Consider the following 23,650-nt stretch of genomic DNA (forward strand, 5'->3'; position numbering starts at 1 on the left):
AGACATTGGCGCTGCATTGAAAATCTATAAAACCACTGCCAAGCATGTAGCCAGATCGTGTTAAAACCAGCTAAATACAGAGAGCAGATAAAGAAGCGCGTAATTTGCGTTATGTGCATGAAAAAAAAAAAAAACTGCTTCCTGGGGGCAACGCCAGAGCAAACTTTTTAGGCGCTATGCGAGAGGGCGGACTGGTAGCCAAGAAGACAACTAACATAGAGCTTGGCCTGCAAAGTCTACACGCGCTGTCTTTCAAGCCAACATGCCTCCTCCTTGCCTCCCTCCGTGGTAATAGTAAAGTTTAAACTCACGTATGGTTCCGCTCTTTGGATGCGACTCGAATATCATCACCCCGTACAGTTCACGCTTGACGCTGTTGGACAGGTGGGAGAGGGCCTTGATGTGCAGGAGCTCTTCGTAGATGAGATCCAAGTCGTCGAGGGTTCTCTCCATGGGCCTGCACGACACGGCGCCCACCTCAGCTGCCGTGGCACACTTCGCCGCCACCTTCTCCAAGGCGGGAGCGTCCATGACGCTCGCCATGCCTCGCCCTTTGGGGGCTTTCGAAAGCCCTACACAAGTTAGGCAAGTGCAAGTTCACACTAGTACACAGCAGCTCGCGATGGTTGCATTCTTGCGTGAACACCAGTGCAAGAACGCACGGACTGAAAACCTCGTGCACGTCTCCCCAGCGATAGGTATCCACCGGCGACAGCCACTGTACTGTTAGGAGGAACAACGCCTGCTATCTGCCGCAGCAGCGCTTCGGCTCCGGGGCTGTAATCTCAAATCTATTACACGGAGGTTTGCGCGCACATGGGCGTGTGCGTAGGTGCGAGACAAGCCGCCTTTATTATCTACACAATAGCGTCTTATCCACACAAACACAGGATAGCATTCCGCCTTCTTTTGCTACTTGTTGCGTTCACCTTACGCCAATAGTCTGTCCTCTTTCATCACAAACATCCAACACTTAAAGCAAAGCAGACATTTGAGCAGGTATCTCGCGTCCTCTACAGCCGCTTTATGTAACCAGAGCGCAATGCAGCAATCGCTACCGCTGCTGAAAAGCGCACGAGTGTCTCATTTATGCGACGTAATATCTTTTTCTGGTTCACAATGGCATCCTTCAGCCGATACGAGACTAAATTCATGCGAACTACAGAATCGTGACAACTACGCAACCACACATTTACAATTTGAAAGCTGGTTTCCACTGTAAACATGCGGTTGCGTAGTTTTACGCTTATGTAGACCGTTAAGCAACCATTTTGAAATCTGCCGCACCTATACGCAGCTGGCATTTACGCGGAGAAAAGTATAAATATGCTGTATCGACTATAGTTCACGATGCGTGCCAACATCTAATCCCGGCGGCGGGAGCTAACACATGCGCCGTTTGTAAAGAATAGTCTAGGGATAGTTTTGCACTGCTGCGGCTATACTCTTTGTCGGTGTAATTAATCGACAAAGACTTTCATCAAATATACTTGCAGTGATTCGCGACATATCAGCGAGAATGGCGCGTCTATGTTTCGACGGCACACCTCTGCCGCCGTTTCGCGAGAGAAGGTTCGCATGTTTTTGCTACTTCGCTTCGAGGCATTCCCGAGCTTCTTTCCTACCCTGCGCAGCATCTCCGCAAGTGCGACTTCGGGAGGGTGCTGCTGCATCGGCAAGCAGGAGAGAAAATTTCGCGTTATTATGCGATTGATACTGACCCATTAGCACATGCTTCACTGACGCCTCTGTAGACCGGCTTTAAAGACCACGTTCCAAAAACGAGATGCCCACTAGTAAGTGGGGTCAAACGCAAGAACAGCTGCAGAGGCCGGAATATGCCACGGCCGGAACAGCTCCTTGCTGAATTTGTATGCGTTAACCTTGGCCAATCTAATATATATTTTTTTATTTCTCCCTGTAACGCATTTCATAGCGTATCGGTAACGTCAACTGTCAGCTGTGCGTATTTGTGTGTCATAACACCCCTCTCATCTCTTTATCTTTGTCGAATGAGATAATTTTAGGGCTATCGGCGAAAAATTTCACAACGCATTTTAGTGCTGGTTGTGTCTTTGTCAATACTCTTCTACGCGAAGCTAAGGCACGTTGTTTTTGCGAACACCGCATCTTTAGCAAAGAGAGGAAAGGGGAGAGGCGATGCCTGTAAGAGAGGTTAGACAGAACGACATCCCTGCTTGCTATCGTTGCATAGAGAGAACAAAAGAGATGTGAAAAAGAAGGCAAATGGTAAGCGAAGAGTCGGGATAAGATGGCACGCGAAATTTTAGAGGCGTATTGGATACAGAAGAAAGATGAGAGATGCATTAGTGAAGCTTCGTTGAGTTTACGTAGAAAAGAATTTAATTTTATTGAGCAATCCTCCTGAGTTATGCAAAGAATGAGATTATTATCGGGCCTCTAGCTGTTAGTCTTGGCCTAAAGTTGTTATTCTTGGACTCATCTTACGTTTTGGGGCCATGGGAGTTTACTGAATTTTTCCCCTCAAGTACATGGGCCTCGTGGCTTCTTAGATGTTGGCAAGATAAAGTTGCTCATTATATAGGGACTACTTAAGTTTATGGGGTGTAGATGGACATGTCCTACTGTATATGTGTGGTGGTGTTTTTAGTGAATGACTTGTGACTTTGTGGTGATATTTGCCTGTCCAGCGTGGTAGGAGCTGCTGGGCAAAGCAGAGGTGTGGATTTACAAGACGGTATAGATTTTGTGACTGTCATGATTGGTTGATGTTTTCGGGCTGAGAGGAAGAAAGTGTCAATATTCCCTTGGGAAAGAAGAGGAAGAATAGAAGAAGAGGAAGAAGAGATTGGTCACCGCCATGTTTGGACAAGGTTAAGGTCTGCGAGGAAGTGAGTGCCATTTTCCCCCTGGGCAAAGAAGAGGAAAATGAGAAGAAGAGGAAGTTGAGACGTGCCTGAGTGTAGAAGAGGAAGTGTTTTCCGGTTCTTCTTACAGTTGGTAGTGTGCGCGTGTGCTGTGTATCTTCTCCTGTGTTTGTGTTTATTTGCGCCACATATCTGAATACGATGATGCACCAACTTTCCCCTCAAGCTGTTATTTTAAGCGAAACAATTTGCCTTAGTAAGAAGTAAGAACGCCACAAGGCGGCGCTAGCGATCAGATATGCATTGAATGTGTAGAAGCGCGCCGTACGGCAGGCGGGCTCCCTTTACACATTAGAACATTTTCTTGTCAGTCCCTACACGTTAAAACGTCCCCCTGCGGTTTTAAATAATTTTCGCTTGGCACACAGCAGTGTGCCACACGAATAAAGCTCGTTGAACAACCGCTGAAGAGGTCATAACATCGTCCCTCGATGTTAAGTAGCTAATATGTCCGGGGTGGAAAGGCAAACAAATAAATAAATAATGGACATTGATTTGAAGAACGGCTCCGGAAGCCAGAAGCTGGAACAGTGAATCTGCGATTCGACACCACGCTCGAGATGGTAGGCACGTGGACCCTTACTGGCGGACACATATTCATTTCAAAAGAACGTAACAACACGTCTTCGTATAATCGCACGCTACTTCTGTCTGGGGACGGCAATCTTTCCAGTACGCCGCATTCAAAAAGCAAGTACTTCACACACGAAGAATAAACGGCTTGCATAGATTCCGACCACACAAATTGTGCCCTGCCTATTAGAAGCGTGTCTTTCGTTTATTGTTTATTAGAGCATACGCTTATGCACTCACGGCTTGCGCAGAATCATACGCAGCACGGCGTCCGGCGTGAGCTGCATAAGCAACAGGAGAACATCCTGCAGCTCCTCCTCGGCCTGCAGCCGGTCCTCGGACGTGGGCAGCTTGGTTGGCTCTTCTTCGTCCTCGCGAAACCGGTAGAACAGGTACTTGTCCTTGAACTGGTGTTCGTGCGTTACTGCGAGGAGGGGCAGATAGCACGATAAGGTCACTCACGGGCCTACCATCTTACAATGCTCTCACGGCGTCAGTAGCATTTCCGCAGTCATAGCGGTTGAGGATTCCGTAACTACGCGGTCTGAAGACTGGCGTTCAGTCATGAAAGCGCGCGCGCGCAACGGCTGAGATGTCAAACCCAGCTTGATTATACGGGCCCATACTACCGTCATGACCTTGTTCTGCTACTGTCCCATCAATGCTTTATACCTGCCGATACGAAGGGCACAATGTTGCGGGGCATATAAGACAAACGCTTGAATGCCTAAACTAATTTTCGTAAACACGAAAAGTGAAGGTACTAAAGGATGTACCATACGACAGAATACAAAAGCTGATTTTTACTAGAAATAATATTTCACGCACACAGCGTTGAAGAAAGTATAGGCCAAATAAGGTAAAGCAGTGGTTGTGCAGATTTTAACTGTTTGGCGTGCAGCGCGACTTGACACAGAAATGTTGAATTAATCCTTCATTAACCACCCCAATATTCATGCGTCATATTTCGTCATCCTGATACTTCTGAACTCTGTAAGTTTGCAAACTTGCACGCACGAGAATCGAAAAGCGGCTGCAGTTTTGCAACAATACCTATACTTAAGAGCGCACACTAAGGAATATGAGCGCCAATTCGATGGAGTCCTGCAGTAGCCTAATTGCTCCCTTTCTTTTTTTAAAGGGAAGTCAGTGTGTTCTACTTAACAGCAGCGAACGAATAAGCGAGTTGCAGGGCAGATATATGCGTGAGCTATGCTATATGTCCACCGCGAAGCATGTGTTAAGTAAATATAGAGCATAACAAAATAATCCAGATTTATTCTGATACCAGACCAAAATTCGTGTTTATGCGGTTCTCTGTCTATGCAGCATAGCAATAAGACACACAGCAAAAGGCTAATGGGCCTTCCTGAGAAACGCTGTGCACTTCTCTCCAGCCCTTCTAACTGTCCACGCCTCTGTGGACATACGGACATATTTTTGTCGCCAAGTTGACGAACTCTGGCAAGAGACTCGTCACATTTGCTATCATATTGTGCGTAGTCTTAAGATTCCAAATCGGCCTCAGACAAGCATTTTCTAGAAAACGCTAGCAGAGGAGGCCTGCGATCCTTTCACAAGCAAATGACAGTCCAAATGGATGTTCGGTGTATTGGGTGTATTACTGAACCTTCGCTTCCGCTCAATATATTTCTGTTATTATTTTTTCAGTACAGTGGCCCAAGACAAGAAAAATAAGTCATCCTCCAAAAAATCATGTTATGTGTCCAAAGTTACAACTCATCGCTGCTTCTTCCCCAGGTCCCAAGATCGTGGTTTCCGGGACAAGTGATCCATTGACCCAGTTACTCTAGCTTTAGGCAAAATTATTAATCCTGCTAAGCAATTAAGGCCACAAAAGCCACTGTGGTCTAGATTGCGATAATCATCTCGACCTACCATATCAAGTCATTCTCTTCCTCGTGAAACCTGAACAGGGCGTCAAATAGTGGCATTACTTCGCCTGTTAAACCAACCTAGTAGCACCGCACACCCGAGGTCAAACGTTCGAGGGGTCCGAGCCCCTCGAGAGATGAATTGTCACTACTACATTTTAAGCCGCCACAAATGCATCTTGAAGCCTATGCTGCCCTTTCAGCATGCAGCTGAGGGCATAAAATCTTCCAGCTGTGGCACCAGGCTAGACAGTACTTATTTTTAATGACTAGCGCATCCGGTAGGTTTTACATCCGTGTACATGCTAATATTCATGCTCACGCATCAATGATCATCGCCCTAGCTTTACATGTACCCGACATGAGCGGGTTGAATTGAGTTATCGGATCGAAAACCGGTTACAGGGTTCATATAAAAGCTGTCGGATTGGGTCGAGAAGTCGAGAGGTCGAGTCGAGTCAACTCCGGCGCAGAGGTAGGGTGGCTGAATGGTGGCCCATTCTGGCCACTCTAGCAGGGGTGGGTTGACTGGACACGATCCAGCTGCAGGAAGCATGTAAACGCTGTCGGGCTGAGTCGGAGATGCTAGAGATGCGCGGGAAAAAAAAAAAACAGAATCGAGTGTCGTACTGCTAGTCCTTCGCCTCTATGCGAGGTGCCGTCGTAATCGCCGCTCATCTTACGCTCATCAAGAGTGAGTGCCTCGATGCGCGCGCTTCGAGGCACCCTACGCTTGTTCAGAACCGGTTGTGCGCTCGTCGGGTCGGGTTCATGTAAACTCGGTAGGGTCGAGTCCACTGAACTCAACTCCTCAACTCGACTACCGCTGTCGGGTACATGTAAACAGAGCTACTGTTGGTAATTTTCAACGCGACACACGTCGCAGCCGGTCCTCACCGTGGTTGATGGCGCCTTCTTCGAGCAGGACTTGCCACATGCCGGCCGCCTGTGCGCGCGAGTTAAGGCGCACGTGGGTGGCCGGCACCTGGAGCAGCCAGTCCACCATCTCGGTGCCCACCATGCAGCGCCGGAAGTGGCGCATGTGATACTTCCGGTCGCGGATCAGCTGCGGAGCCTGGTACAGCAGCAATGTGCGCAGCACCCATCCCGCCCGGTGAACCTGCGCAGTCGGCTGCCCGCCAGGAGAAGCGCACAGCGTTACCACAACAAGCAGTGACAGTCTGTGGTACACAATCAGCAGAGCACCCTGTTCGCATCTACCATCTTAGATGTCAGCTCATGTCTGCAAGCGCAGAAACGCAAGACCCATTAATCTCATCCTCGCGAGCGCGCACAAGCACACACAACAGGCAAGCACGTACGCACGCATAGAAAAATGAAGCTATTGATGCCATCTAGGCCGTCATTACTCTTATGCCGATATTTATTTGAATGACGTGAGTAAGAGCGGCGTAAAAAAAAGGCCATGGGCGAGATTAGTGGCGTTATTGACGTATCACCGCATCCGGACAGCCTAATTCAGTAAAAAGGCTCAGCCACTGTGCGTGTGGTTGCCATATCACACAGAACACAATCACGATACTGGGCTTATCTGCCGTCTCTAGCTTCCGTGACAAGTTCAGAGTACAGGCGCTGGCCAATCCGCCGCGCTGTAACGTACTGCTTGCGGCAGATATATTACCAGGGTGGAGGCAAGAGTGTGACTGAGAAATTTATCGGTTGTAGTCGAACGCTGCGACTCTCGATACTTTAGTTTGCAGACCCACATGACGAACCGAATCGTCGTCTCCGTACGCGGAGCTCGTTTCGAATGGCTCTTGCAGATCTATTTTTACCTCAATACTTTCTTCCTGCATAGCTGAAGCTAAGGACATTCTTAACGAAACATTATGGGACACAGATTGTAAACGCTTTTCTCCGCGCATGGGTGTGGGACGATATGGAATGGTTAAACCGTAAACTACACTCTTACATATGCGCGTCTCCTATTCACCTTTCGTTATTTTGGCTGCTTTGCGGGAGACTGCTGAAATGCAGTATAATCCTGCCACTGCAAGGGACTGCTCAAATGGAGTATAGTCTTGGCGCAGCCGCTCGGAATATAGCACCGGGCAAGCCACATATATGATGAGCTGAATTGCACAGCAGGGTCACCTGAAGCACAATCCTCGACTGTTCCAGTGCGAGCTGTCTGGCTGCTTTGGCGGTAAGGAATACGTGTTGTAGTAATAGCAGAAAAGGAGAGATGAAGCGACACATAAATAGATGACTTACAGCGGCGAAGCTGCACATATAGAGGTTGGCCTCTTCAATGGCTGAAGCGTGTGCCGTTTTCTGTTGATTAATTTCTTAAATTCTTATACGCTAAGCATAAGTGGGCTACTGCTATGGATACGTTCAGGTCAGTTCAGTTCAGTTCAGTTCAGTTCCGTTCAGTCATGTCCGACTCTTCGTGACCCTATGGACCATATCACGCCATGCTTTCCGGTCTCTCACGCTCCTAACAACACATAACTTCATCTGCAGCACCTCGAGGATGCCATCTAACCATTGCGTTCGCTGCCTACCCCTTCTCCGGTGACCCTCAACCTTTCCCAACATCAAATCTTTCTGCACCGACTCCTCTCTTCTCATCAGATGACAAAGGTAGCTGAGCTTTAACTTTAGAATTTGACCCTGCAATGAGCAGTCAGGGTTTATGGTCGACAATATCGACTGATTTGATCTTCTGGCCGTCCAAGGAACTCTCAAGAGTCTCCGCCAGCACCATAATTCAAACGCGTCAATTCTTCGGCGGTTAGTCTTCTTCACAGTCCAACTCTCGCATCCATACTTCACAACTGGAAAGACCATAGCACGAGTTATACGGATATTTGTTGGCAGTGTAATGTCTTTGCTCTTGACTAGGCGGTCAAGGCTAGCCATGGCTCTCTTTCTCAGAAGCAAGCGTCTCCTAACTTCATGGCTGCAGTCTCCTTCCGGGGTAATCTCGAAGCCCAAGAAGAGAAAATCTGTCACAGCTTCCACTTCCTGTCCCTTGATTCTCCAGGACTTGATAGGGCAAGACGCCATGATCTTGGTCTTTTTAATGTCCAGGTTAAGCCCAAACTTATCACTCTCTTCTTGTACGCGCATCAGAAGTCTCTTGAGTTCCACTTTACTTTCTGCCTTAAAGTGGTATCGTCCGCATATCTGAGGTTGTTGATACGTTTTCCAGCAATCTTCACTCCAGCTGAAGACTCGTCCCGACCGGCCTTCCTCATGATGCACTCAGCATATAGGTTAAATAGACAGGGCGACAGTATGCAGCCTTGTCTCACTCCTTTCTCAATCGGAAACCAATACGTTACAGAGGGTATTACGGCACCAAACCATAGGCCCACCGGCAATAAACGATTTGTATGTAATGATAACAGGGTACACATCGAATGCGCATTCACTTCGTAGTTAACAACCACTAACTTTAGCCAATTGGGAAAGAAGATCAGAAACATAGAAGCTATTTTCTAGGCACATAGTTTGCAGTGACTCCTTTTAGCATCATGCATGTGCAAAGTGCAAGAAGAAAACGGCTTAGGCACGGACGATATAGAAAGAGGAGATATAATAAATATCATGACGTTCGTTTTCTACCCTCCTTTGAGACAAATTCAAAACAACTGACGTTAAGTATAGTTCGTGACTTTACCTTCGTTCCTTGTTATGTTGTTATGGAAAAATACGAAAAAACAACGCGTTACTGTTGGACATTCACTGACTGCTTATGGCGTCATGACTACTGACAAGCAATCACTGGTATTGAAAACCGCTCCATAGTGTCAGAGAACACAAAAACGGGGTTGGCTTTTAGCAGGAAGAGATTCGCGTCAGCCATGCTCCGCACTCTCGGTCTACTTTTCACGTGCCAAAAACAGCGCGGATCTCAGAACTCCGGCACCAAAGGGATTCATCTCACAGAAACAGCACAAGCAGCATTTCACCAGTAGCTATAGGGTTCGATTGACACACAAATGTGGGTACTCAATAGAGAGTCTAACGTCTAGACGCGCTCTGCGTCACGGCAAGTGTAAGTCAAAAACGAAGCGCGAGCTTACACGCGTTCTGCGCGCACGCGCGACGTTCTCTATTTGGTCGGAGAAAAGAAATCTAAATCTAATGCTTATCACCTCACTTGGCGGAGCCACATTCGAACGCCAACTATAGCACAATTACACGCACGCGCGAGCACTTATCGACGGGTTGTGCTCTCACAAAACGAAAGAAGAGTTAGCAGTGCCGACCTCCCTCCGCGCGCGCTATGTAAGAGAAATGCGGAGGAGGGTCTGAACGCCGACCGGAAAGCTCTGAAAGCGCGGCGCGGCGCGAAAAGCTTTCTCGAGAAAACTTTTCCCTTGGGGCTTGTCAGCCTTCCTGCAGGCTACGATTTTTGAGCCCGCATTATTTTTATTTCAAACACGCCTAACTCTGGTTTCGAACCTAAAGCGTCTTGGCGTCAATGCTGAGGCTTCAATGCATGTGAAAAGCGATCGACGCAGTGCAACACAAGCCGAGGAAAAGGAAGGAAATGAGAGTGGGCGAGAAGTTGAAGATGAGGAATAACGCAGCACAACCGAGTTATTCGTTGCCTGGATGGGCACGAAAAGCCGATGCGGCGAATAATGTGCCCGCCGAAACCGCCTGTTTATCTATAGCTTCGGTCACAAACGCACCTACACTGGCTCCTTTCAGTCGGTTCTTATTTGTAACTTGCACATCCGGTTTCCCGTTTCATTTCGATAGTCGCGAATTCTCAAAAGCCAGTCGCGACCTCTTTTGAAGAACGTTTATTCCTAAATGCGGAGATCAATGAAGCACCAAAGGCGACGACGGAGAACTCCAAGGAGCATTTCATTCGTATTCTAACTCTGTTCGCCTTCTCGCAAGGAGGTAAACGTTAACACCGAGGAAAGAAACATACTGAAAGGCCTCCCGAAGGATTAACTGCTCGCTTTGTGACCTCTGTAACTAATGCTGCTCTGTGACCTCTGTATCTAACGCTGCAAGTCCTAAAATTAAGCAAGGAGGACAGGCTAGTGATATTATCACAAGATATATATTTCATTTTGATATACTCCTGAAATGGATGTAATGGATAGACTAATCGAGGGGAAAAAGAAAGGTTTACGCACCGCAGCCTCTAGAGTCAGCGAAAACCTGCCTTTTGCTATCGTTTCTGACCTACACAGAAGTCTCAGACTTACATATTTTGCGGAAACCTGGGATACTACCAGAGTGGCCAGTGGATCTGCCCCACTGATTCCCATCTGTGTTGAAGTGCTCATGATAACTATGCTACCATTTGGTTAACTTAGGTTGTGGTGTCATATACAGAACCGATGAATTTGGAAGCTTGGTGCAAGGCGAGCAAGAGGCAGCGCGAATATGGTGCGACGCAAGACGCACAACCTCACCTCTCCCAACAAGAAGCTTTGCCTGTAAGCAGAAAGAAGGCAGTTACAAACTACCCTACTCTTAATCACTGACCCGCGCTCAAGGGACGTACGCTTCTTCCCACAAGTGTTTGAAATTGTTCCGGAGACCTCCTCTCGGCCGGTTCAGTTCGTTTCAGTAGAGCGTACGCTAAAGGACGAATAGCGCGAAGAAATAAAGATAAAAACAAGGACGCAAACCCTATCGTGGCATCGGCTCAGTCGACGGGAAATAAGGAGAGCAGGGACGTGAGCAAGAAAGGGTGAGCACGAGGTCAACCTTTTCCCTTCCTGCCAGGCAATTTATTCCGACGCCCATGAACAAACAGGAAGCATCCAGATCTGTTCAAGCGCTTCAAGTGCACGCAGGTAGTGTGGCGGATAGTATCCGTCTTTGGTAACTGCAGCAAGAAACCCATAAACATGTCAGGAAGACGAATAGCGTCCGCGGATCCTATCGAAAAAGAGAAAAAACTAACGTAGGCCATCTCCACCACCGTAATCTATAGACGCTAAACTTAAGGATATACAAAAGGGCTGTGACACCACCCCTTTACGTTGTGGAGGCTGTTTCGAATAGAGGGCGCTGCAATTCGCTTTGGCGGACTTTCGAAGCTTGAGCGGCGGCGAGAGCATTAGGGTTCTATCCTTGGAAAAGAATCATTAATTTTCCGGAGCAGGTCTCAAACCAAGGGCGAGTTCTGAACCGAGGGCAGGTTCGCAAACCAGTGCCCTTTTCGCTAAGCACGGACGTAATGATGCTCGCAAGAACCTGCTATGCGAAGTGCTGTGTACTCCGGCGGACGCACCTATGGTTGTGCGTGAGTACTCAGAGAACATTACGCTACGCGCAATTCGCTTAACGATTTTTTTTCCAGATCCTAGCTCATCGCCGTCTCCGTATATACCCTGAAAGAGGCGCGGAAAATGCAGTGAGTTCGTGCCAGCCCGCGCATCGTGCGACGAGGATTCATTGCTCCGAAACCAAAATTTCGCGGTGGCCGTTTTGCACGCCTTTCCCACTCCTAACTATTTTCCCCTTTTACCCCCTCCTCAACATTCCGTCGAGTTTCAGTACATGCGTTTGTTAGGATTTTATTTCCTTTCCCTCTCCTTCGAAGATCGCAGGATTTTATTTCCTTTCCCTTTCCTTCGAAGATTGCAATTTCTCTTACAAATGCGGGGGCTGCTTGCGAGTCTTCTTCCAGATCTTTCTCTAAAGCTTCTGTTTCGTTTATTCTTCTATATATTTGTTTCATTTATTTTTCTTAATTAAGAGAACCGACATCCCCGGAATACTGAAGACGGACGCGCTGCGACAGTCGAAATTGTGCCGCGGTCCGCAAGCTACTTTAGGAAATTAAAATTCCCGAGCCCACGGGGCGGACAAATGCGTTCGCTAGTCCTTCTTGAGAGGAATAAGTGGGTGGGCAGAACAAATTTTTGCCTCGGGAAATTAAAAGGAAGGCAGAAAAGAAGGGAGGAGAAGACATAAGCGCGAGTAAACCGGAAAGGGTGGAAAATGGTCAGCGAAAGTGGGCACGAAAAAGGGCGCGGTCAAAGTTGATTAGGTGCCGCGGCAGGAGCAGCAGCGCGTGTGGTGGATGTGTAAACATGCCTTCGGCGGGCGGACGTATGTGCGCGCGTGTGCGCGCAAGCAAGCCCGGAAGCAGCGCAAACGAGCCACAGCTATAACGTGCCGGGTTAACTGCCGCCCAAAGTGGGTCGTTAGGGAGCCACCATTCGGAGCAGCGCACGCCTCGGATCTGGGGGAAGAGGGCCACAGCCCCTTCGCTCGCTTCCTTCGACGTCGTCCCCTTATCCCGAGGAGTTAAGCGTAGGTGCTTCCGACCTCCCCCTTCCCTGCACGACATCGGGCTTTCGAAACTTTCACGATTGTTTTAAGCGCTGCGCCAGCACGCGTCGTCACGGCGAATACCTGCGTGGGTATAAAACGCAGAGTAGCGTAAAAAGGAAGGCTTGACAGAACTTAGCGGTAGCGGGAATGAACAAAAACTGCCGAAAGATACTGGGCTGCACCAGCAGTTCAATTCTACACAAAATAGGCGAGGTTATGCGATGTAGCAGAGCGCTTACCTATGCTTCAGAAACTCTTTCCATGCCCGAGTCTAGTGGGCTGTTTTTCGTGGTTGTTGAAGCACAATGATTATGAGCGATATTTCATACACCTTCATCCCTTGCATGATCTGAGCCTAATTTCAAAGTATGGAACGTGTACTATACCAGTGCTGTAAATCCTCCGTCTCTCGTCCTAAACTGGTTATGTTTAGTTATTTTTGCTCCTTTGTGAACCTAAAACAAATTAAAAGAAATACGGATGTAGCGAAACACCGCTTAGATAAAACAGAGCACTGTGCTAACAAACACTTCGCGTACTAGTACTGTAGATGCTTTCATACTGCATTACCGTAACTGAATTGATTGATTGATTGACTGATTGACTGATTGATTGATTGATTGATTGATTGATTCATTCATTCATTCATTCATTCATTCATTCATTCATTCATTCATTCATTCATTCATTCATTCATTCATTGAAAAGAACAGGGGAAAACTGATTTAAAGTGCAGGTCTGTTGCGGAAGGTCTGTTACGAGAGGTAACCGGCACCCTTAGCGTTGTTTATTTCTGTGTACTCGCAGAAGCACTCGAACCAAATAAACGCGGGCAGAACTCACATCTGTCGTATGCAGAAAGCCAACCGCTCATGTCATTATCTGGTACATAATGGCATATAATGTTGCAGTCTAGCATTCCATGCTTTGCAGTGGCACAGTACCTCGATGGCTGGTCTTAGCGTAAATTATCGAATCCGAAAACAAACACACATTTCCCAAACAGAAATGACATCGCGCTAACTAAACAGCGTAGCGATGAAACACGGCTACACAAAGCGGCCTGCGTCGAAAGAGGCGGCGTCTAAGCAGCGGGAAAGGACAAAGGTGCCCGCGAATGAGAAATCTGCGGGACACTTAAGGTAATGGTCCTTTGTTCTCCCCAAGTCTATGTGTACAAAGGCACGCCATTATTTACAGCGTCTCAGACGCCCTTGTTACACATTATACAAAGCTTCAGCATGCGTCAGTGAATTTCGGCCGACGTCGAGTATACACATACTCCTCTCTCTCTCTCACGCGATGTAGGCGAACAAAGCCTTCGCGACTGGTGAGCGGCTGCTGAAGATATTGTTTACGCACAGAGGGGGAAGAGCGGAAGACTCCGCGCGGATGAAGCTCGAGCGGCGTTTCGTGAGGCAGGAAATCAGCGCAACGCGCAATTCGGAGCTGGACTGTTTCCAGAATCGATACCGGGCCCGAAAGCCTCTACCGCGCCCCTTGCGGACATTCGCGCGTAGCCACTTGGACGACGCGTTTCGATCACCCTCTCCCACTCCCAGCTGCTCCTCTTTCTTCCATTCGACGGCTTCCATCTCTTCGCGATAACCCGCAAAAGTTAGCTTCGGTCGGAGAATGGCGGAAATGGACGCTCATAACCGTCTCGCAACGAGACCCGCCGAGAGCGCGCAGAGATTGACCCTTTTCGAAATCGGCAAGCCGGCTTCGCCGCAGCATCACGAACTAAAGTAATCGCGGAACTGTGGCTTGAAGACGGGAAACACAGCCGAAGACGCGCGCATGAACGCACATGCAGAAAATAGTGAAACGACCGCACAAACACCTGCTTTCACTAGTACAGAACGCGATGAGAAATACCTGTGTAATTACCACTTTCCGGCGTAGCCTGCTTTCGTTCGTTTAAAATAAATCAAAACCCAGCAGCTTCGGGAAAACAACAATATACGTGCGTCCAGCGACAGCTCTAGTTCCGCGCATTTGTGCTTCCCCGGTTAGGTCTAACGGGATGTAAGCTGCGGTGGCATTTAATGTGATAGCCGCCACTTCTGATGCGAGCGAGGCATCCCGCGCCGCTTATGCTTAGTAATTCTGCCCTTAGCGAGTAGCAGCTCTTGCGTCCTTCACGAACTCCCCTTCAACGCGCTTAACGAATACGGGCAGTGCGTCTACTATAAACATAGTGGCATGTCTCATCTTGCAGAGCGAGCCACAACAGGCAATAGGGGATCCAGAACCTTGCACAAAAAGAAAAATTTGCGGACGAAAACCTAAAAAAGAAATACAATAAAAAGCCAGTAAATCAGCACTGAGAGGCGATAAAGGATCGCAGAACGCGTGTTAAGCATTTTCTGCTAGTGCCGAAAGAAGTCACTAAATAAATAAATGTTGGAATTGCTACAGGATGCCCCGCCGGGGTGGTGCAGTGGTAAGACGCCCGACCACTGTGCCGGAGTTCCCGGGTTCGAACCCGACCGCGGCGGCTGCGTTTCGATGGAGGCGAAACGAAGTGGCGTCCGTGTGCTGTGCGATGTCAGCGCACGTTAAAGATCCCCAGGTGGTCGAAATTACTCCGTAGCCCTCCACTGCGGCTCCTCTTTCTCTCTTTCCACTTTCATTCCCACCTTTCTCCCTTCCCTTACGGCGCGGTTCGGGTGTCCACAGTGCAAGTGTGACAGTTACTGCGCCTTTCCCTTCCTGTGAACCAATTTAACTTATTACAGGGTGCTAGCGCGTAAACTAATTCGCAATTCCAGTAACAAGTTTCTACACGCACACTCTCAGCAACGCGTGCACATGATTATGTTGTCTCAGGCAATGCGAAACATTTCTGAGGCGCTCGCAAGAACAATGCCTGAAAAATAAACCGCCCTTTCTTATTACGAGTGCATTGTTCTAGAGGATTGAGGTAAAATAATGAGGCAAAACTATTTGTCTAGCTGCATTTTGCACGCCAAGCTGCCGTGAAGTAAATTTACAGTAGAGGCCTAATTGTTTTTCCTCCTTGTTCGCAAGCCAGTGTGTCTAGGATTATAAAGACAATAGCACCTTAACCAAAAGGTATCAAAACGTAATTTTCTTTCTTTTTTTTTTTTACTTTTAGCAGCCGCGAGCAAAGTAGAGATGAGCACTGATTGTTGCCAAACCTCCGGGTAGCCAACTTTCGCGCAGTAATGTTCAAATTGTGATGCAAGCATCTCCATTTTATTCTTCAAGTGTGCCAAAATGCTAAAATGGTTGGTTTACGCGCCTCTGCTCCACTGCAAAATATTAGTTTATCGTTTTTTCTTTTTGAATAAAAAAAATATTTTGCTTCTACTCGACAAATATTTTCTTAGTGCGTACTCTTCTATCACTCCGTCTTATTTGTCGACGTGCGCATCTGTGCGGGCGTCTGCATTCTAGCGTTCCGCAGCACCGACGAATAAAACCAGGGAATAGCTTCGAAATTACGACAAAACGTTGCGTTTTTCCCTCGCGACGATTTTTCGTAGGTTTGCTGCATTTTATTTAGTAAGTAACTTTCCTTGATAGTAAGTATACTTTCCTGCAGTAAGTATACTTTAGTAAGTATACTTGATAGTAAGTATAGTTTCCTGCAGTGTTGTCGTCAAGATTAAAGACAGCCCAATGCAACAGAATATTCAAAAACTTGGCTTAGCACACAAGTGCCTGTTCGAGTACTGAACAAGGGTTGAGAGGGAGCCTCAGTTTGCCGGACATCGTTGCCAACGCTTCTGTAAGGAGACGTGCATTCGTCTGGCCCAGCGAAAGCCACGCCCCCTTGTCGAAACATTGGTTCAGCTTGCGAATTGAGGCTCCATCCTCAGCCCTAGTTCAGTTCTCTTTCATACTATGTAGCCATTTTCTTCTTCTCATTCTACCCTCGATCCACAAGTGTACGATCAGAAACAATAAGCTTTTCCCGTGAAGGAGGATCAATAATTATATCAGTGTGGAGGGAAGCATAATTGTCACATGCATAGCAAAAGCGTACGATCAGAAACAATAAGCTTTTCACGTGAAGGAGGATCAATAATTATATCAGTGTGGAGGGAAGCATAATTGCCACATGCATAGCAAATGCAAGTGCACTTATTAAGGCCCACCACCGAAATACAAACGGTGTCTGTGGCGAAGGATACCAGTTCATCAATAGGCACAACTGCAATCAACTATCATCGAACTCAAGGTTCAATACATTAGGAACAAATACGCGTACAAGCAGCCATATATATTTAATACGATACCCATCTCCTACTTTCTACTTTTCCTCTTCATATTTGCAGGTAAACATCTGAAATGTAAAATATCAGGCCAAGAAGTAGTAGCTGCACACCGAAAAACGTTCATTCAACTCCGAGTGAGCTAACCTATGAACCCTGCAAGACGCCTCTTGCCTTAAAATACGTGCTGATATGTCGTCGTGTTTATCTACTCTTCTCTGGGCCGTTGGGCTTATAGTAGACATGGCGCTCTGCCTTGAAAACTAGTTATGCGTCTCTAAAGCCGACAACAGGCTCCTTCTAACCTTATAATAGTGCTAACAACAAAGCGATATACAGTCACAAACGAGTTACAACCGCGCATATGCATATACCTATGAAGGTAGGGTTTTTGAACTGTCCTTGCAATGTTGTGTACCCTCTAAGCGCGCACACACACACACACACACACACACACACACACACACACACACACACACACACACACACACACACACACACACACACACACACACACACACACACACACACACACACACACACACACACACACACACACACACACACACACACACACACACACACACACACACACACATATATATATATATATATATTTATATATATATATATATATCTTACAGACAGAGAGAGAGAGAGAACCTAACAGAACTACTGCCGCGACTGCATACTGTCGTAAGGGGGACCATGCATTAATCGTGTCGGCGGCTGTGTCACTTCGCGCCACTGTCCGCACAATTAACGTGTCATGGACGCAGCTACGTGCATCCCATCGGAGACAGCACTCACGGTGATCAAGATCACCTGCCGGGGCGGATGTGCACGTCTCACCTGTGACACGAGCAGCCGGTTGCTGTGGAAGGGTTCGGTGGGCGACGGCGGGTGCCGCGAGGGTAGCGGCGCTGGCTCGGCCGCGGGTGGCTTGGCCGGCGCAGGCGCAGGAGGCGGGATGGTGCGCAGGGTGCCGTTGGACTGCGCCCGGCTTTCGCGACGCCGCGTGGAACCTGAAGCCAGCCAGAGGAAAGAAGAACGGTTGAGTAAAACACAACAGTCACTGGCACTAGACAGCTCGAAAGGCACGTATTTTGATCAAGGTAATTACACTGTCAGGGAGATCCAACACAACTGTTGAAAGACTATAGATTATTTATCAGTACACTGAAATACAGTCTAAGGCAACCACACAGGCAGATGAGCGCTCGCTAGAAGGGCAGTGAGGACAGGTCGAGTGGTACGTTTCCAGCCGCGCTTTGCAAAATCAGTGGGAATCACAGAGGTGCATTTCGTGCATATCACCACGTGGTCAGCCTTCTGAATGCAAAATTCGAAATCTATACGGCGACCGAACAGTTTGTCTCCCTCCTCCGCCAAGCTTTCAGCGACGAGAAAAGAGTGTTATATCCTCCCACTGTATGCTAGAACGATAAAATTCTCAATGTTGGCAGGCTAGCATCCCGGTTTTAGAAGCGATCAAGCTGACAGCCCAATCCCTAATTTTATTGGTATTTACGTCGTTCACCTGAAATCTAGCTGGCAACGGTTTGAGACTAACAGAGACTCAGAGCCACTTTGTAGCATTCTTGTCGCCACTGAGTAGCAGACTTTAAGGAATACAATAAGCTACCGCATCTTTGTAAGACAGTTCAGATGGTATGCACATGCAAATCTTGTCTGTTCAACTTCGCTCATGCACTTTCGAAGGAAGTTTGTATGCATTTTACTTTTGTAAAGGCCACAGCGATTTCTGAGCTTCTTTCTTGGGTTTTAGCCTGTGGCCTGTTCTAAATATATATTCATATACATTTTAGAATAAACACTATTCTATATAAAAATATTATTCGTGCACTTTACCCTTCTACATGAAGCGTGTTATACAACCAAAATTTCCAAGACCCGCGGCATTCTCTTCCTTTGCAATAAATACGGGCTGTATCCTTACTGAGATATAAGAGCCGCAAAAGCTAAATTAAAAAAAAAAAGGAAGAAAGATAATAAATGCTGCAGCGCGCAATTGTTTGACGATTGTGAGCGATAATACACACTTGGATATAGCAGAGGTGATTCGAGAAAGAATGAGAAAAAGAGAAGCTTTCTTGGGGATGTGTACGGGGGCGAGAAGCAGCAGCAGCTCTATCCATGCATCTACCGCTTCTCTTACTGACCTACAGTGCCGGTTGAACGTTTTTCTTTTTTTTTTTTAGGTGCAAAGGTTTAAAGATAAAGGTAATTGGCGCTAGTTTAGTTTAAGCTTGGGTTTTATTGCGGCTACAGCGGACAGAAGACAAGAGGCAGAGTGATTCAATAAGTTCGCGATTTAACTAAATACGTTAATTGACTTTTCAATTTTTATTTTATTTTAGAGGTATGTTGTACTTGCAAAATTGCAGCTCTTCCTTCATGTAGTATAGCCGAGAAAAAAGTTAGAAAAAAATGTAGCCCGCGTTATAAAGCCCACAATGTCATCCTCATAGGCGACTTCAAAGCGTAACACAGCGCTGGCCCGTCTTCATGACGTAGACCACTCCACCCACAGATGTCATCACGTACTCTGCTGCCATCAGCTAAGAACCTGACTGGCGCCTCGCCGAAAGCAGCCGCGTGTAGTACCCAATACGCGCAGTCACTTAGCTTGCAATCCGGCCTCAAAGCTCTGAGGCGGAGGGATCCGGACCCGCTCGCTTGGCGCTGTGTTAAGGTGTGAAGACGCATAGCAGGCTGGCAACTGTAGGTCTTGTAACGCAAGCTACAGCTTTTTCTAAAGAAACTTTCCTTTCTTGGCTGCACTATTTGGAAGACGACCTCCAATTCTGCACCAACATACCCTACAATAAAAAATTAGAAGTTAACGTATTTAGTTAATTAGCAAAATAATTGAAGCATTCTGCCTATTTTCTAGTGTCCGCCATTGCCCCCAACGTAGCACCATGGATAGACTAAGTATTGAGCCGTTCAACTGCTCTTAATAATGTTGAACCTCCTAAAGAAAAGAAAACACCCAGTATATCTACGCATAATTATCGATCGGATTTCCCGAGACAACGGTGAAACATGGTGCATAGCGTGCCCAATGTTTAGTGCGCTGATGCGCAAGCAAAACAGTTTCCAGCTTAATTAGATTTTAACTTTTTGAACCACCCCTACACGTCAAGCGTTACGATCAGGGCATTCAAAACACCCACACCGTTCTCTCTCCGCAAAAGCAAAGCGACATCTCTGCTCCATCAGCAACCCTGCAGCCTCGAGAGCGCCCACGCTCAGTACACTTAAACCACCGAACAACTGCAAAGCCTTTTAATCATACAAATTGCAAAACTTCGCTCCAAAACTCGGCTATTCACCGTGGCCGTTTCGCAATGGTTAGCACACGGCGGCAGCGCAAATGAGCGAGACAGCAAACATGTTGCTAATAATAGAGTCGAACAACACAAAACATAAGAAGCACACGAACCCAAGGACAACGCTGCACTGAAAACTATACTGACAAGAACCCGCACATCTTCTCCCTTCACTTCACGTCTGCAGCCAACTTCTTCCCTGTCTTTAATATCCTGCCGGTTTTCGTAGAAATTCTAATTCCTTCTTAAGTGTGCTAGCGGCTTCCTTGAAGCGTTTAGACAAGAGGCCTCTGTCGGAGGAACTGCTGCTGGGCGCTTGGCAGGACGAGGGGAAGGGTGTCCAGGCAGTGCGTGCTCTTTGCCGTTTTTTGTGCGGCAGCGGACTTGATTCGCGCTTGTAAAACAAGCTACTGTGTCTGTATATGCATTTCATATGCCTTCTCCCACATCGTCACCCATCATGACCTTCTTTCTTCCCTCCTTTCCCTTCCCCAGTGCAGAGTAGCAGGCCAGATTTTATTTATTCCTATCTATCTATCTATCTATCTATCTATCTATCTATCTATCTATCTATCTATCTATCTATCTATCTATCTATCTATCTATCTATCTATCTATATCTGTCTATCTATCTATATATATCTATCTATCTATCTATATCTATCTGTATCTATCTATCTATATCTATCTATCTACATCTATCTATCTATCTATCTATCTATCTATCTATCTATCTATATCTGTCTATCTATATCTGTCTATCTATATTTATCTATCTATCTATCTATCTATCTATCTATCTATCTATCTATCTATCTATCTATCTATCTATCTATCTATCTATCTATATCTATCTATCTATCTATATCTATCTATCTATCTATCTATCTATCTATATCTATCTATCTATCTATCTATCTATCTATCTATCTATCTATCTATCTATCTATCTATATCTATCTATCTATCTATCTATCTATCTATCTATCTACCTATCTATCTATCTATCTATCTATCTATCTATCTATATCTGTCTATCTATCTATATCTATCTATCTATATCTACCTATATCTATCTATCTATCTATATCTATCTATCTATCTATCTATCTATCTATCTATCTATCTATCTATCTATCTATCTATCTATCTATCTATCTACCTATCTATCTATCTATCTATCTATCTATATCTGTCTATCTATATCTATCTGTATCTATCTATCTATATCTATCTATCTACATCTATCTATCTATATCTATCTATCTATCTATATCTATCTATCTATCTATCTATATCTATCTATCTATCTATCTATCTATCTATCTATCTATCTATCTATCTATCTATATCTATCTATCTATATCTGTCTATCTATATCTATCTATCTATCTATCTATCTATCTATCTATCTATCTATCTATATCTATCTACCTATCTATATCTATCTATCTATCTATCTATCTATCTATCTATCTATCTATCTATCTATCTATCTCTCTGTCTCTCTGTCTCTCTGTCTGTCTGTCTGTCTGCAAGTCCCTGATTTTGGTTAGTGTTTCGGATATAGTTATCGCAGTTAAAAGTAGGCAATATGTTCAGTTCTCTTCTAATTGAGCAAAAAAAAACAAGCTTAAAATGGAAAGCGGAACCCTTGCGAAGAAGCTGCTCGTCAGAATTGTGCCCTTCCTTCCTTTCCCCACCAAACTGTATCTATAAGCTTACCATAAAAAATTTTTCAGATAGTAGAGATAAAACCTTGAGGCGCCGTACTAATGAAAATCGCCGAGACTTCCGCGTTGAAGGCATCATTGTTACGTTTCATTTCCCCGACACGAAAATTCGAAAAGAACTTCTCCCTTCTCCTTCCTGCTCCTGCCTCTCTTCATTTGGGTCGCGTCTGCAGTTTTTGCGCTATTACCATCAGTAAGCCTTCGCCCACGTGGCGAGCTGCAAGCAGCAAAAGAATCAATCAAGTTGCGATGTTTCGGCGACAAAAGCATGACGCGCACGTTTTTCTTTTTTCTTTTCTTTTTTTTTTTTGTTTTTGATGTGGGTGCCAGCAAGGTGTGCGGAGAGTGAAGTGAAGAACAGGGAGAGACAACGCCTAGGTACAGTCTTTGTCAAAAATATACGGCCCAAGGGTTTCGCTTCTAAGCCCTGTAAAGCGGTTGGTTGGTTGGTTTATAGGAAGGGAAAGGCGCAGTATCTGTCACACTTGCTCTGTGGACACCTGAACCGCGCCGTAAGGGAAGGGATGAAGGTGGTAGTGAAAGTGGATAGAGAGAGAGGGGGGAGCCGTAGTGGAGGGCTACGGAGTAATTTCGACCACCTGGGGATCTTTAACGTGCGCTGACATCGCACAGCACACGGACGCGTCTTCGTTTCGCCTCCATCGAAACGCAGCCGCCGTGGTCGGGTTCGAACACGGGTACTCCGGCACAGTAGTCGGGCGTCTTACCACTGCACCACCCCGGCGGGGCCTGTAAAGCGGCGCCTGGTAGCAATTCTGGAATGCAAGAGCAGAATGAGGACGAGCTTTGTCATCTGACTTTGAACGCCAGTGTTGCGATACGAGCCCCGTTACGGGGCTTAGAAGGAAAACCCCTGGGCCGTATACGTTTGACAAAGACTGTACCTATGAGCAACCGGAGCTGTGGGTCGTTGCTTCGTTAGACAAGGACTCGTAAGACTGCGCCGCAAATGCGCGCTGTGCCTTGAGCAGAGCATCCATCCTGAGACACCGGCGGGCAGTGAAGATTAAGCGAAGAGTGAAGGCGACGGAGGGACGGAGCTGCGGGCTAGGAAAGAGCAGCAGCAACAACAAAAGCCGCCTGCATCTCTGCTTGCGATGGGCAGTGTGAGTGATGTGAAAACGGAAACGCAGCGGCAGGCCAGCTGCGCATTATCCAGACGAAAACATCGTGCGTTGCGAGCAGCAGTAGCCTCTGTCGTTGTACATTACTCAGAGGTTCTACCGGACCTCCACTCCAGGAGTCTCCCAAGGGCTTCCTGGAGGCTCGTTTCGCCACTGACTTATCGCTTAGAGGCCGCAATTCAGCATCGCCAAGCCGCTACCCCACAGGCAGCAGAGGTACGACTACGCCTCTCGAGTACGTTGCGGATGCACTCCCCAGTATAGGCCACCGCTGATCAAGGCATCCACACTAATATTTCTGCATTGCTTTGTGTTCAAGAGTCAGCAAACAATGAATCCTTCGTGTTACCAACTCGCAACCATACGGCGAGTTGTTTTTCTAATCCACTTTTTCGCAAGTACCTCTTGAAGTGATGAACTATCCAGCACCAAGTTTCCTATATATGAAATATTGCGCTTGAGGCTAGCGTACCAGCGTATGCATTGAGTGTCTTGCGTCGTATTACAA

At 46.7% G+C, this 23,650-nt stretch overlaps 1 protein-coding gene across 7 annotated transcripts in view; it reads right to left on the minus strand.

Annotated features, from left to right (window-relative positions):
* The window catches only part of Epac (Exchange protein directly activated by cAMP), a 747,880-nt gene that overhangs the window by 48,373 nt on the left and 675,857 nt on the right, over positions 1–23,650 (minus strand). For all 7 annotated transcript variants that reach the window (XM_084594555.1, XM_084594548.1, XM_084594549.1 and 4 more), the window contains 4 exons: positions 17,761–17,933; positions 6,275–6,509; positions 3,723–3,906; positions 312–457 (listed from right to left, as the gene is read on the minus strand). In XM_084594555.1, coding sequence (XP_084450681.1) covers positions 312–457; positions 3,723–3,906; positions 6,275–6,509; positions 17,761–17,933 — 738 coding nt within the window. The remainder of the gene's footprint in view (positions 1–311; positions 458–3,722; positions 3,907–6,274; positions 6,510–17,760; positions 17,934–23,650) is intronic.

Source organism: Amblyomma maculatum, chromosome 2, assembly GCF_055883805.1.
Source record: "Amblyomma maculatum isolate TAMU_Amacu chromosome 2, ASM5588380v1, whole genome shotgun sequence".
NCBI lineage: Eukaryota > Metazoa > Arthropoda > Arachnida > Ixodida > Ixodidae > Amblyomma > Amblyomma maculatum.